At 37.2% G+C, this 15839-nt stretch overlaps 1 protein-coding gene and 1 long non-coding RNA gene across 8 annotated transcripts; both read right to left on the bottom strand.

Annotated features, from left to right (window-relative positions):
* Nucleotides 1-479, bottom strand: LOC148854555 (uncharacterized). Its single transcript, XR_016094909.1, has 2 exons — nt 280-479; nt 1-157 (listed from the first exon to the last, which is right to left on the bottom strand). It is a non-coding gene; the product is annotated as an uncharacterized LOC148854555 (long non-coding RNA).
* A 1654-nt stretch (nt 480-2133) lies between these two features.
* Nucleotides 2134-14010, bottom strand: LOC148854554 (E3 ubiquitin-protein ligase At3g02290-like). Of its 7 annotated transcripts, none has more exons than XM_088941276.1 (5): nt 13739-14008; nt 12550-12951; nt 10911-11337; nt 10479-10588; nt 2134-3311 (listed from the first exon to the last, which is right to left on the bottom strand). In XM_088941276.1, exons 2-5 carry the CDS (start codon nt 12661-12663, stop codon nt 3291-3293), a joined length of 672 nt encoding a protein of 223 aa, XP_088797402.1. In that variant the 5' UTR covers nt 12664-12951; nt 13739-14008; the 3' UTR covers nt 2134-3290. The 7 variants fall into 7 exon arrangements, with proteins under 7 accessions (XP_088797402.1, XP_088797406.1, XP_088797403.1 ...); XM_088941280.1 differs by having other exon boundaries at nt 10911-11330; nt 13739-13876; XM_088941277.1 differs by lacking the exon at nt 13739-14008 and adding an exon at nt 13327-13697.
* Nucleotides 14011-15839: the final 1829 nt, after the last annotated feature.

The following is a 15839-nucleotide window of genomic DNA, read 5'->3' as shown; positions in this document are numbered from 1 at the left end:
GAACCAGAATATAAATTTACCTGAACTGAGATTTACACTCCATTTGCATCTTTTCCAAACACAGCCTTAGGATTTTTCTAGGTCTTTTACCCGATGCGAAAAATTGAAAGCTGAAAATGCTTATGCTTTGGAGAGCTAAAAAGAAGAAAGAGAGAACCTAGAGATATAAAAAATACAATAAGAATAGCAACATGAGAGGAAACTTATTGAAAACGAGAATTCACATTTGAATTTTTGAGAATGCATAAGAAATTGCAACAAGGCAAAGGGTGGACAAACCTTTGCAACTACTGAAAATGCGCCCTTTACAAATTGATAACTCCCTGCTCTAATGAGAGTGGCTTTTATTGAATAACGCGAGAATTAATAAGCTGCCTTAATTTTCACCCTTTTCTATTTAGTAGACGTGTAGATTTGTTATTCCAGGGCACACGCGAGCTCCGGATTTCATCTGTGAACAGTTTTACTCCTTGTCTTTCCTGGAATGAATGGAAAGTCAACTCAACTCGTGAACAAAAGACATCGAGCAAAAAAATTTTAAAGACCCAAACTGATTTAATAAGGCCCTCGCTCAGAGGCTTTACACAGAAGAAAACAACTTGCGGTGCAGAGTAATAAAAGTAAGATATTTAAAAGGAAAAAACTTTTTAAATGACAACTTTCTCTAAAGAAGATCCTGGGGGTGGTAAAGTCTTTTAGCTGGAAGGGAAATACTTAAGAAATGGGCTTTTGGGGAAATTAACTCAGGAGAAAAGGTTAAAATTTGGGGAGATCCTTGGTTAAAGGATTCCCCAGACTTCAGGTTAATGGGTCTGAATCCTGGAAGAAATGGTCCTACTTGGATAAAAGACCTCATCGATCAAGAAAGAAGATGCTGGAATATTAATATCATTAGGGAATACTTTACAAAAGAATATGAAAATCAAATTAAAAACAAAAACAAAAAATCCTTGGCTTCTGGTCATTGGAAAAGACTAATCTGGAAAGGAAGTGCGACTGGAAAATTCACTGTTCTATTTCCTTGCAAACAGGGAAAGGTTCAAGACCCAAACTAAAGATCAATCAGTCAATTCTCAGAAACACCAATCAAAGTAGAGAGCCATGAAAGGAGTTATGAAAGCTAAAAATATACCCAAAGATCAAGAACTTCATTTGGAGATGCTTGTGGAATGCAATAGCAGTCAAGGTCAATTTATCTAAAAGAAAGTTATCACACTCCAATATCTGCCCAATTTGTTCCAAGGAACCAGAAGCAATTATGCATGTTCTTTTCAAATGTGGCCATGCCAAGAAACTTTGGTTTGGTTCCATTTTTTGCTATAATTCAGAATCTACATCAAGTGATTTTAAAACTTGATTCGAAGAGTGGATTGTAATTTGCAGTAAAATGAAATACATTAAGGATGAGTTGCTAAACTATTCGGCTCTATTACTTTGGGCAATTTGGAAGAGCAAAAATAAATGTGTTTTTGAAAATGGTACTCCTAATCTGCACTTTACTCTTTTATCCTTTATCAGGGCAGAAGGAGAGGAAGCTGATTTTGGTGAAAAAATGATAAAGTTCTTTGCAAGCGCTTAAAGAATAAAGAATAGTTTTTTTATGGAAGCCCCAAAGATAAATGTTTTGAAAATTAATATAGACGCCAGTTTTGTTTGTGAAGGCAAGACATGTTTTAGAATCGTAATTAAAAATCATTTTGGTTGCTACAAAACAATTAGCTTTGGTCCTTCTACAATAACATCACTCTTCAAGTTGAAAATATAGCTTGTCTTCAAGGAAGTAAGTTAGCAAAGAAAATATGCAGGGGACCTTTTGTGATTGAAAGCGACAATAAATCCTTAGCGCAGGCCACCCTGGCTTCAGGGCCAAGATGTTTTTTTCATTTGTAAAGATATTTTGGACACTTTCTCTTTGTAATTTATTAGTTCACAATCTAGCAAAAAAAAAGGGCCATCTGAATCAGGTGTCTATAATGATGCAATCCCACTCTTTAGCTAGCGAATTGGGTGGATTTTCCACCTCCCTTTGTAATTATGCTTTAGTTTTTTTCTATGAATTTGAGATTTTTTACCAAAAAATATTTTGCTCACGCATTGACTTTCGTTCATTCTAAGACATGTAACAGAGGAGGCTCTGCTGTCGAACGTAGACAGCCAAATTAATTTTCTCCGTAGATTTGGAGCCATCGATGGATTCATTATCCTTCTCTCATTCAGTAACCCTAATTCTTGAGAGTGAAGAGAAATGGATACACTGTAAGACTTCAACAACAACGAGCTAAGAGTTCTCTTCACACCGCTTGATGTCTTCATGGAGACAATCAACAAAAATCCATCGATTTTTGTCTTCGTTTTCACCTCCCTCTCCTTTCTTCAACTGGGGATATTGGTAGTCGGTTAGTCACTGTATATCCCCTCCCCTCTAATCATATCGCCCTCAATTGCGGTGATGACTCCAGTGGCTCTGTAGCATATGATGATGATGGCCGGAATTGGATTGGCGATGTCGGCTCCAACTTGGTGCTCCCAAACCAATACGACAAATCAGCTACCTTCACAGCCTCTGTCCAAGACCCTTCCGCCCCCCCAAGTCTCCATGACTGCTCGGATCTTTCGCCAATGCTTTACCTATAGTTTTCCACTCAAATCTGTCGGCCCCAAGTTTGTCTGGCTCTTCTACTATCCAGCTTCATATTCAGGTTTGAACAGATGCCAAGCTTCCTTCTCCATCACCTCGCCACCGACCACTACACTTTCCTACAAAACTACAACCCTTCTCTTACTGCAGATGCTCTTTCTGTGGCCTACATCTACAAAGACTTATGCATTACCACGGTAAGGAATATACTATCTTTAACTTTCACTCCATCACCCAATACTTCTTCGGACGATACATACGCTTTCGTAAACGGAATTGAAATTTGTTCGATGCCATTCAATCTCTACACTCACAATGGAGATGTCTCAACCCGTTTGGTTGGCCAGAAATATCTATAGTATACCGATAACAGCACAGCTCTTGAGACAATTTACCAATTGAACGTTGGCGGGAGTAACATCTCGCCCCAAGATGACACAGGCATGTTTAGGGAATGGGTGTCAGACGATGCTTATATATTCGCCGCTGGATTTGGTGTAACATCATTCAGCCCTGATATTACTCTAGCATTAACATGCATACACTGCTCCAGCAGGAGTCTACGGCACTGCCAGAACCATGGGTCCAAATTCCCAAATAAATTTGAATTATATAACTTGTCGTGGATATTCACCGTCGATTCTGGATTAGATTATCTCGTTAGGCTCCACTTCTGCGAGATTCAACCGATCCCATTACTCAACCAGAGAGTGTTTAAAATATTTATCAATAACGAGACAACCGAGGAATCGACAGATGTCGTGGGTTGGAGTAATGGAAATGGGTTCCGGTGTACAAAGATTATATATATATTTTTTTTAATAATTGAAATGATTTTATAAAACAGCAATAGACAATAATACAAAGTATTCAAGGAAATGTATGAGTTGCAACCTCTTCTAGTTAAGTACAGATTTCCAAATTAATAACAACTTACATAGAAGCACAAAAAAGATCTTCCCTGTAAACCCCCTGTTTGGCTAAAGTATCAGCCAAAGAATTAGCAAACCTACTAATCCATTTTACCTCAACTCTTATATTAGGAGATGTTCCACCCTAACCTAAGAGTCCCCTTCAACTAGGAGATGTTCCACCCTAACCTGTTTGGCGATCTAAATTCATTGTATTGCAACAAAGATTTCTGCCCTTATAGAATCCCCCACTCCCACCAGTCCTGAGAATAGGGAAATTATGTTGCTGTCCTTATTTCTCAGGATATCCCCTATACCTGAAGACCCGGGGTGGCAAAGGCTACTTCCATCAAAGTTCAACTTGATGAAACCTTCCAAAGGCGGAATCCATTCTAACAGAATTCTATCCTTCTTTGTTGAAGTGTTAGCTATTACTAGTCAATTTCTCCACAAATCATCAAAGTAGAAGTCATCAAAGATATCCACAGTTTTCAGCCAATGGTTTGCTCTTGTTAGGACACAATCCTTCATTTCATCTAACCCTCTTTCCTTCTCTAAGAAAATTCTTGCATTCCTTTCCTCCCAAAGAGTCCACAGAGTGGCTGATCTGACACATTTCCACATGACCTTACCTCTTCTAGTGTGCCAAACAAAGACAGATGGGTTGAATAACAAGCTTAAATCAAAAGGCAAAGACCACCTACCTCCAAATAAACAAAGGCTCCACCTCCATATAGCTGTAGCAAAGGAACATGAGATCAGCAAATGGACACAGTCCTCATTCTCGGCCTTACACAAGGAACACCAATTTGAGGAAAGACAAAGTGATGGTCTCTTTTTCTGTAAGTTTTCCAAAGTATTGATCTTCCCATAGAAGATTTCCCAGCAGAATACAGCAATTTTGGGGGGAATAAGTCGCGCCCAGACTTCTTTGACATGGAATCCTTGGGAAAAGGGGTTAGAATTGAGGGATTTTAGAAAAGAAGAGCAAGTAAAAACACCTTTTGAAAGAGGAGTCCAAACCCTTTGATCAAAAGAAGTGGGGTCCAAGCAAACGGATTCTAGTAAATGTATTAGCTCAATAACACAATTTGACTCACCATCCCTTAACACTCTACGAAATCCAAAGTCTCAGTTTAAAGATAAGGGGTTTAACGGGCTCGGGAGAAAATTTGCAATTGGCTCATGTTTGTGAAGGGAAATGGAATAGAGCAAGGGGAAACAATCTTTGAGGGGTTGAGTACCCACCCAAACATCCTCCCATAACAGAATAGCATTACCAGAACAAGCATCATACCTGATGAATCTGAGGAAGCGAGGGAGAATACCATGTATAGCCTTCCAAGGTGTAGTAAGGGTAGCTCGGCGAGATATCCCGAAATCCCAACCATTTCCTACACAACCATGAATGCTTGCCACTACCTCATGCCATAATTTCTCTCTCTCTCTCTCGGGCCCATCTCCATAGCCACTTCCCAAGAAGGGCTACATTCTTCAGCATTATGTTCCCTATCCCTAAACCCCCTTCTTCCTTTGGTTTGTTAACTATCTCTCATCTGATCAAGAGATCCTTTTTCACCTCTCATGGTTCCCATAGAAGTCCCTCATTCTCTTCTCCAGTTTCTTAGCCTCCCTTGGAGGAATCCTAAACACATAAAGGAAGTAGGTTGGAAGGTTGGCAAGTGTAGCCTTAATTAAAGTTAGCCTACCCCCTATTGAAATGTAATTCTTTTTCTAAGCCACCAAGCACTTATCAAATTTCTCCACAATAGGGGCCTAGAAACTACTTTCTTTAGGGTTGGCTCCTAAGGGTAGCCCTAAGTATGTCAAAGGCCAAGAAGAAATATTGCAACCTAAGCATTCTGCAATTGATTCAATCTTCCTATTTTCCAAGTTTACTCCAACCACACAACTTTTATCAAAATTTACCTTCAAGTTGGAGGCCCTCTCAAAAGTACTTATTAAAATCTCAAGGTTCTCCACTTTGCTCAACTCAATCCCTTCATAGAAAATAACAATATCATCAACAAACTGAAGGTGAGTTACTGGAATGCCTCTGCTCCCTATTCTTCATCCCTTTATTTGGCCCTCCTCATCTGCTTTGGAGATCATCCTACTAAAGACATCAGCAACAAGTGTAAAGAGGAAAGGGGAGAGTGGATCCCCTTATCTTAAGCCTCTATTGGCTAGAAAAAAGTCCTTAACCACCCCATTCACCAACACTGAATAACGACAAGAGTTTAAGCATCTTCTTATCCAATTACACCATTTATCCCCAAATTCACATATTCTCGACATTTCCAGCAGGAAATTCCAATCCACTAAGTCATAGGCTTTCTCCAAGTCCAGTTTGCAAACAAATCCTTTCATGCCCGATCTCCTTATCTCTTCTACACTCTCGTTTGCAATAAGGATCTGATCTGTAATTTGTCTATCCTGTATAAAGGCTCCCTATGCTTGGATAAAGAGAGAGGGGAGAACTACTTTGATCCTCCTACAAAGCACTTTTGCTAGAATCTTATAGATGATTGTCACCAGGCTAATTGGTCAAAAATCATTGGGGTGTCTGGATCATTCTTTTGGGGAATTAAGGCTATAAAGGTTTCATTGATTCCAAGTTCGCAAAATTTGTATCCTCAAATTCTCTAAATACTCCAATTAAGTCTTCTTTGACTATGTCCCAACAGTCCTGATAAAATGCCATTGTAAATCCGTCAGGACCCAGTGCCTTAGCCTTATCCATAGAAAAAATAGCTTGTTTAATTTCCTCTTCCTCAATCATTCTTTCCAGCCATCCCTTATCTGTTTGGTTCAAAGTTGGCCAATTCTCCTCCCCTACTATTAACCGATTCTCTAAGGGTCTTTATGGATTTGAAGTGATCCACAATCCTACTGACAAATCTCCTCTTGAGAGGTTATCTCCACACCATCAACCTCAAGCTTTAGTATCAAATTTTTCCTCCTTCTCCCATTAGCCAAATCATGAAAAAAAAAAAAAAATTGGTATTCTTATCCCCTTTCTTGATCCACTTATGTCTAGATTTTTGTCTCCAAGAGATCCCCTCCCTCAACAAAGTCTCCTCTAACTCCTTTTTCAGTTTCCTACTCATTTCTCTGTCTTGCTCATCCATTATCACTTGGGATTCTTTTGCATCTAACTCCTTAATCTAAACCAATAATCTAGCTTTTACCTCCTCCATTCTTCCAAATTGAACCTTATTCCATTCTTTTATTTTGCCTCTCAGCCTTTTTTATTTTTTGTGGATTCTAACCCCATCCCATTTCACTTCTCTCAACTCTTCACCCCACCATCCTTAACCTTAGGCAAGAAGTCCAGGTGTGTACCACATATTTCAAACCTGAATGGTCTAAATCCATTACCAAGAGGTTCTTGTCCTACTTCTATAGGGTAGTGATCAGAGGTTATTCTAGGTAGAGCCTTAGCCACCAAACCTCTCCAGTGGCTCTCCCAACCCTCATTAAATAGGAACCTGTCAAGCTTTAAGCAGATTGGGTTTTCTTGGAAGTTGGACCAAGTGTAAATAGCCTGTAGTAGACGAAGCTCCCATAACTCACAAGAATTTATGAATTCATTGAACTTCCTCATACTACTTGTAATGGCCTGCCTAGGATTATTTGACTCATTTGTGAATCTTATTGCATTAAAATCACCCCCCAAACACCAAAGACCTTCCCACAAACCTTGAATCTCATGAAGCTCCTCCCATAACTCATTCCTCTCTCTATGATTATTTGGACCATACACATTTGTTAGCACCCAAGTAAATCCATCTTCCACCATTCTGAATTTCAGGGATACAATGAAGTTTCCTATTAGCTTCTCTACTGGTTCTAGAGCACCTTGCCTTACAGGGTATGTCCAGATTCTAGAGCACCTTCGTTTGAATGCCAATTTCAACAATAACCCAAGATGTTTCTGCCGTGCATTAATAATTACCAACTCTGCATATAAATAAATGAAAATTCCCATAAAATGGGTAACAACGCTTAAGAATGCAGGACCCAATTCTCCCACACAAGGTAAAATGTTTCAGATGACAGACTGTATAAAAGAATTCAAGGCAAACAAGAGCATAATCCGTATCTGGGCCCATATGGTCTTCACACCATCTATTTTCAATTCTTTCTCTAAATAAAAATTAAATTACAGAAACTGTTAGGACTGTCAGGTGTGTGTGTGTGTGTGTGTTAGAGAGAGAGAGAGAGAGAGAGAGATGTTGCAAAGCATGTACTCGTTACAATCCATATGCATAATCTAGCATTATCTTATGAATTTTTTATACCAGGGGTATTCACAGAATTTACACTTTCTTTTGTATCTTTTCCTCATTTCCAGTTTATCTTGAGTAATCATTAACAAAATAAACCTTTCAAGTAAGATCAAGTCGTTTCATCAAATTCCATTACCTAGAAAAGCAGCCAGATGAAAGGAAAAATGTTAGAATGCTAAGAAAAAAAACAACAAATATAAAGCATAATCAGAACTGCAGTAAATTCGAATTCTTCCCTTTCCATTTTAATCTTTTCTTTTTTTTTTTTTTGCCTTTTATTTTCTTAGAACCTAACTGACCAAAAACTACCTTTATGACTTTCAAGAAGCATGAAAAGCAACAAGTATTGGGTACATTTCTAGTCAGAGTACATTCAAACTCTACAACAGTAAAATCCGGTTCCTGTTGGTCTGCAAAGTAAAACTTTCAATTTCAAAAAGACAAAAAAAAAGTCACTTTATACAATTAGAAACCCCCCCCCCTCCCCCCTCCCCCCAAAGTGTAAAAAAGGGAAAAAAAATCCAACAGCGTACATGTAAAAGGAGATAGAAAGAGAAATGAAGAAAAGAAACCTGAAATGTGTGGACCAGGGCCAGGTTAGAAGACACCTCAAAAAGTTGTACAGAATCGGTACATTCATATCATCTATATTTTTTGTATGTATGATAAAAGACTACTGGCTTAGTGACATAGTCATTCATATATAATGCACCTCCACTGATTTGTAAAATGTCCTTACTCCTTCAGAAAGCTTAGGCACCCCCTCCCACCATATGAGTTTCCATTCAAATTTCTTGATTAGTCTATAGATGCCTGCCTGACTACAAAAATTCGAGATCTCTCCTATCGTACAGACCAAAACACTGCCATGGCTACAGTGTTCCACAGCATTTTTCCCCCATCAGACACAGCTTTCACAATGAAAAAGCACTTTATACTAGTTCATAATCTAATAGCAAATTGCATATCAAAGAACTCAACTCAAGTGCTAGCAATCTCAAGTTAAATAAACCAAATATGACTTAGCATGATTTGGAATTGGATAGCATTGCCCCTTTGTTTGATGCTTCTTATGTCAGGCTACCTAGGGTTGGGCATAGTTACCCAAAGCAGCACATTACAGTATCATCTGGCATTGTACCATAAGCCATATGGTATGATATCAATGGAACTTAGCAATACATAACCTGGATATATCAGTACCAACTATGTTACCAAGAGTTGATCAATTATAGATGCACCATGCATGTTTGACATTTGTTGGACAAACAACCATCTGAAGCATCATATAAATCCAATCTATGAGGGATGAGGTCCCTGAAAGAGATGTCATCACCAAATAATTGTGCATCCTCAAGTTCTTTACTTCAAAAGATAATGTAGTTTCAGATTATTCATACTGCTATAATTTTTCATGAATGACTTGTGGGTGACCTTTTTAAACATATAAGTACCACCTGGAATCAAGCAGAGACAACTATCTCAACCTTTTTCTAAGCACTGATTTTTCTTTGTGTTGAGAATGTTTTCTCAACATCCATATCAAGATAAGATTCTGAGGGAAGGCTGTTGTCTTCCCTGGGTTTAGTTTAACGGAGCAGGTGCTTTTTAATGCCTCTTGTTGGCTTAGCAGAAGTTATTTTGATTGGGATTGTGCTCTTGCTATGGTGGCTGTAGTAAAATCTCCTCAGCATTCTACTTGATTTGTTTTCTTTTAATGAAAATTTATTTTTACTACCAAAAATTACTTTGGCAACATAAAACATGGGTATTTCCTTTATGTTGCACAATCAATCATCATTCATCCATCTACCTCCTTTTTATCGAGCTTCTCGCTTTCTATTAATTCTCACAATCTCATTATTGTACCATCACAAGTGACAAGGCATGAGAAAGCCAGCTTCGTTTCATTCAGTAATTTCTTTTGTCAATAAATTGCAGTCCATCTATATGTTGCTACTCAATATTTCTTGGCAATACATGCTAGCAGGTAGCTTTGACATTTGCCTTGTCAAGATTGCCACATGAGGAACTTTTCAAGAGATAAAAGTCATCTCTATAATGTAAACAGTTTCAACCTTTTGCAATAAGACCATTATCTGTTAAAAAAAGCATTGATAAATAAAGACCAAATCCAAGATTGTCATTTTCATGGATTGATTGAGAAATACCTTGCACTTGTCAAATTCTATTACTCATACAGCAAGATGTGCAAGTGCAATTAACTCTTCCAAAGATACCTCCTAGGGTTCATCTAGTTTTTTTTACCCTTGTCTTTTATGATAGCAGAGGGTGCAACACCAATCACTCACATTATGTACCATCATCTCAACAATTTAATTATGGCCTCCATGATTTGGCAATATTATCTCAACTAACAAACCAGCTCAAACCAAATCAGTTGATACAAGACCAGACTTGCACATAGTTTACAAGCTCCAGTATTTTTTGATACTGGAAAAGTTTGGCCTTGCTGACTGAGTGACTGGGCTAAGATTTTTAAGGTTTGTCTTTGACACTGTTTTGGCAATATACATACAAGGAAATCAGCTAATACTCCAGAAGTCCAGATGATAAAAAATCATTGTGCATGAATGAACAAACAAGTGCACAAGACATGATAAAGAAACATGTTACCTTGCCACAGACAGGGCAGTTTTCGCTTCTCTCCATCCATTCATATATACAACCAAGGTGAAAATGGTGGGAGCAATGGGTAATTATCTTGGGGTTTTCTGGAGTATATTCTGAAAAGAAAAACATAAATAAATAAACAGGGGTAGAAAAGGCCTAACCACATAAACTTGAAGCTTTCACTTCCATAAGTACACAAAAATATAATGCAAATCCCTACCAAAACTATCAACTTCCTGGTATCATAAAAGCATGAAAACTTCCTAAGTGACACAAAAACTCTCATATGTTAATTACAAATTGAACAGGAACAATGAAAACAGCTCCATTCCCAACTAGTGTAGGATGTCTGACTTAAACCCATAAAAGAAAATGGGGGCAAAGAAAAAGAAAAGAAAGTAAAAATGAAAGAAAAAAGAGGGATTGCAGACATACCCTCAAGGCATGTTGGACAGACATCATCGTCTTCTGATGATGAATAAATATACCCAATTCCACTAGTCAATTTTTCCAGTGGATTTTTCACTGAGGACTCTGAAGGATACTCCTTTGATCTCTTTTCATAAGTAGACCCATTCCCTTTGTCTGCAATGCTTGGTGATTCTAGACCTGTATCAGCATCACTTCTAAGTGGTTCAGATTCCTCATGCAAATGACTTGATCCCTTCTCATGTCTGGAGATCAATCCATCTTGTTGTGAACGGAAGCATCTAGAATCAGAATCATAAGGCAAGGGCCTTGGAGGAGAACGGTACATGTCACAAAGAGAATTATCAAGGGATGCTGAAGAAGTCAAAGATGTAGCTCCCTGAATTGATGAAGGCAGAGCATGCACTTCCCCTCTTTGGAATAATGCTGTGTACTACAGAGAGTCATTGAGAAGAGAAGGAAAAATTGAAAAGACATTACTTGGTGAATATTGGCAAAGAAAACAAAGAAACAAATAAATAAATAAATAAATAAAAGGAATCATAGATGAGATTCAAGCTTCACTTCCTCATTACTGGATTGACCTACACCATTTCCAGTCCACCATAATTACATGACAATATAACTTGACCATCCATAAAACAAGCTTGCTTATGATTAAACAGGCTTGAGTCTACAAACTAGGATTAACACATGTTTTTCTCTGCAAATCAACACTAGGCCTAACTTGAGTATCCAACTTATTCTACATAATTTATCCATCCTAAACTGTTGAACATGTGAACAAGCACATTTGAACTCAGTAATAACAGGCTTTCTAGCATTTTTGCCCTAAATCCCACCACTAGTTCATATGAATCTTTAAAATTTGAAACCTAGAGGACTAGATACCAACTCTGTCAAAGATGAGCAAAAATTTTAATTAAAAAAAGAACCATGGAAGCAATACATGGGACTAAGTAAAGTTTAGGGGAACAGAAAGCATGGGATAAGACACAATAAGAAGCAAATTTAAAAACTGGAAACTTTGTAAGTGTCCATATGAAAGTGGTGTAACACCTGCCCCTAATGTAGTTCTGATGTTTTTAATCAAACATAGCTAAATTAGTTCCACATAAAAATTTACTTCCCAATAATCTGTAATTCCGAAAGTAAGTTACTGAAAACCCCTTGTAAATGCAGAACAGTCTGTAAAATGCCAATCTCCAATTACGGATATGACAGAGCCTACAAGCTATTCCAAATCTCCAACTACAATTAGAATAGTCCAAATATTCAAGAGAATTTATGATATAAATTACATATTCCCTAGGAAGTTGAGACCATTAATTCATATTTCTGTTTGGATTATAATATGAGAGTAATGGAAGAAAGAAGAAAAAAACTTGATAAAAGGACTGGATACTCGTGTCATTCTTAATTCTTGATGAAAGCTCCCATGCTAGAACTATGAGGAAATGTAACAGTAGCCAAGATGATATGAACAAACTAGAGCACCACCTAAATGTGTATAATCCAACTAGTATGTATCTAGAGATTAAAGAATTCAACCAAATTATTTTCACAAGATAAATGTAATAGTATTGATCAAGAAACAAAGAAAAAGAACAGTATAAAAAAGAAAACTAAGATCCCTGAAACATACTACATTGGAGAAATTCTGAACAAAGCATCTGAGGCAGATACAGTTTCTGCGAACTGACGGGTTTACATATTCTTCAAAATCCTCAACATGCAAGCAGCAGCATACAGAACCCATAATGCAGCTTTGATTTCCTTTCTACCTTAGAGCCTCCAAGATACCTCTCCAATCTCATTCACAAAATTCCAATATATTAGGCACACTCGTCAAGAAAAAGAAAACGAGTTTCTTTGCTTCAAGGGTATGAAGATAATGTAATACGAGAGAGGACGCCAAGCTCGTAGGAATCAAGTTCTCCACGAGCCAGTACCCTCTCTCTTATAACAAGAGAAAGCAGAACCTCTTTGAAAAATCAGTAACCCTTGGAAATTCAGGGCAATTGACAAATTGGATATTTTCCTTCACCTGTCAAATAAGAATAAGTCCCAGAAGAAGAATATCAGAAAGGAAGAATGTTTGTCTTACTGAAATGCTGCGCAGCTAAAGCTCAATGAGTTAAACATATTTGTAGAAACCAATTTGAAGACATATAATTATATCGAATACTCAAAACAATTATCAAAACCAAAAGTCATCAACAACAGTCATATACTATCATTCTTAAAAAGAATAAAAAAGTTACATGCAAAAAATACATAAAATTCTAGAAATCAAAAACAAAGGAAGTGCTTATAACAATACGGATACAGAGTCATCAAAAACAAAAACGAAGTCCACCAGAAAACAAGAAAGCCAACGCACACGAAAAATTTTACGTATTTCTTAGATTTCGCAACTTACAAGTTCCAACAGATACATCATACACTTCTTGGTTCATAACTGAATCTTCTGCGTAAATCAGAATTATTTGCATACACATCAATGAAAGGGGAAAATTCATTGAGAAACAAAGCATGTTCTCCCATACGAGTAATTAAGCAATAAAAACAAGCTTCGAAGAGAGGAAGAGAGGAAGAGAGGAAAAGAGAAGCTCCATTGGAAGAACGAAAACAGAATGAATAGATATAGGTCCCATAGATATATTAACTACACATAGACCAATGAAACAAAAGACACCCATATTAAACTTGCAAGCTTAGGTATCATCAGAATTTTCCATGGACCAAGATAAAATGAAAATCACATCAGAACATGAGCAAGCAACAAAAGACGGAGAGAGAGGGGGGGGGGAAGATAAGCTTAAGAAGAATACCTTGAGAAAGACAGAGACGACCGATCACCCCCAACAGAAACCGAAATTTCTCGACTTTGTTCGAATGCTTCGATTCTTTCCTCGGCGTTCGAAATTCCGCCGATAAAAGCAAAAACTGTAAAACACACACGGAGTAAAATGAACCTGGTGACAGGGGGAATGCATCCTGACCGTGAATTGATGTCAAGTTCACGGTCAGGATGCATCGGGAGTACTCCGTAAAATTGAACCTGGTGACGGATTGAAATAAAATTCGAGTATAGGTGCACTACAGTTTCGTCATATAATTAACAATATATATTTATAAAAAAAAAGCTTCCAAAAACCATAATATAATTAATAATTTAAGACAAAATAAGAATGACATCACGCCCCTCCATCAATCTACCGACTACCGTACCAATAACACTCCTTAGACATATTGGACTCAAATCAAGGACCCCACGATATTAATCTACTACATAGCTGGGTTCCATTAGCAGCAAAAGCCAAAAAATATTATTGTTGTGATTAAATTAGAAATATAGACTACGGTAGTCCGTTACCATTAATAATTGAGAAAAATAAATAAACAAAGAATGGAAATTTTGAACCGTCACTGCTAACAAGTAGGGTTGCAAATGGATCCGATCCTATTCGATCGAATTCGGTTCATTTTTTATTTGCATATTTGGATCGGATTGGATAATAGGATCCGATCAAAAATTGGATCGGATTTGGATCATCCTTTATCTGATGTGATATGTTATATATTTATAAATATATATAATACATATATGTGTTATTTATTTATATTATATTATTTATTTTTTATAAAAAACATGTATATAATGAAAATAATTCAAAAAAATTGTTTTTTGGTATTACTTTATTTAAATTAATATATTTTATTTTTTAATAATTTATTGATTTTTTAAAAAAAAACAAGTCAAATTGAATCAAATTTGAAGATCTGATAGGATTTGAATTAAAATTGAGTCCTATCAGATCGAATCAGAACTAGCATGAACAATGACAAATAGGAATCCAATATACCCTAATTCAAATATGATATGATATGTTTGCATCCCTATTAACAAGGTATTCGATTGGAATAAGGATAGTTACCAAAAAAAAATTTAGAGTAGTGATATGCTTCCAACACTCTCCCAACTAACCACTGCAATTGTACATTGATAACATCTCTCTTAGGAGTTGAAATCTTCCTGTCAATAAAACATGTTCCAACCCTCTACCAATGACATCTCACCATCAGACTGAGACCCACCATGTATGAGATGTGCAGTGTAAGATTATGTTGGTATATTATTGAAATATATTTTGTTGACAGATGATCTGGATTCCTCTTACATTCACCATTCATTAGAGATGTTCCTTATGTACTTGTTGTTGCTGGAATAGACGAATAGTATTGGAAGCTTTATTGGTAGCAGATCTGAACTCTTTCGATTAATCTTGCCCACATGGAATCGCGTTTCCCACGGAGGAATCCTAGTGATTTTGGGTGGTTTAATTGGAAGCATCTGATACTAACGTTGGAATTTCCTCTTTTACAAAGAAAAGCGATATAATGTTGTCTTATGCAAACATGATGCAGTTTAATGGAAAGCCGGATCTGCTAATTGCTGACCACAAGGCTCTGTAACATCTCTCCAAGTTGTTCTTGGGAGATGCTTCCATTACACGATTGTGATGTAATGTTAGGCATGCTAAGTGAGGTGCATATGTGAATTATAGTATAAAATCTTATCTTCATGCATTAGAACATCTCTTGTACTTTGTATTGAGTTCACATTAGTGTTGGCTTCAGTCAGGGCAAAGCCTGTTCCAGCAGCCTTTACTGCCTTGGATGTAGAATATCTCTTGTACTTTGTACTTTATTTCATAAGAAGATATTTCCAATGTAAGGTTGAAAAAGGCTGTTAAAACATATGGGCACAGGTTTGCACTGATAGAAGTTGATCTCTCTCATGGCCTGGTGCAGAACAAACGCCCCATACAATGAAATGGGGACAGCTATCCTCCCGCACAAACTCCACTCTTATGATGCTGAGGTAGCAAGGATCCATTCCCGCCCAACCCTCTCTCTTGGAATCCACTC

Source organism: Nelumbo lutea, chromosome 4 (genome assembly GCF_056320005.1).
Source record: "Nelumbo lutea isolate HS-2025 chromosome 4, American lotus-T2T, whole genome shotgun sequence".
In the NCBI taxonomy this organism is placed as follows: Eukaryota; Viridiplantae; Streptophyta; class Magnoliopsida; order Proteales; family Nelumbonaceae; genus Nelumbo; species Nelumbo lutea.
Note: the sequence above shows the minus strand (reverse complement) of the source record. Positions and strands in the feature narration are given on the sequence as shown.

What these genes read in the sequence shown, in the direction of transcription:
- LOC148854554 (XM_088941274.1), bottom strand. Translation starts at nt 12,663, where the DNA reads ATGGGTTCTGTATGCTGCTGCTTGCATGTTGAGGATTTTGAAGAATAT. An exon ending in CTGTCCAACATGCCTTGAGG is followed by an intron (nt 10,589 to 10,910) that starts GTATGTCTGCAA and finishes TTTTCTTTTCAG; the next exon opens with AATATACTCCAGAAAACCCC. An exon ending in ACTGCCCTGTCTGTGGCAAG is followed by an intron (nt 7,978 to 10,478) that starts GTAACATGTTTC and finishes CTGCTTTTCTAG; the next exon opens with GTAATGGAATTTGATGAAAC.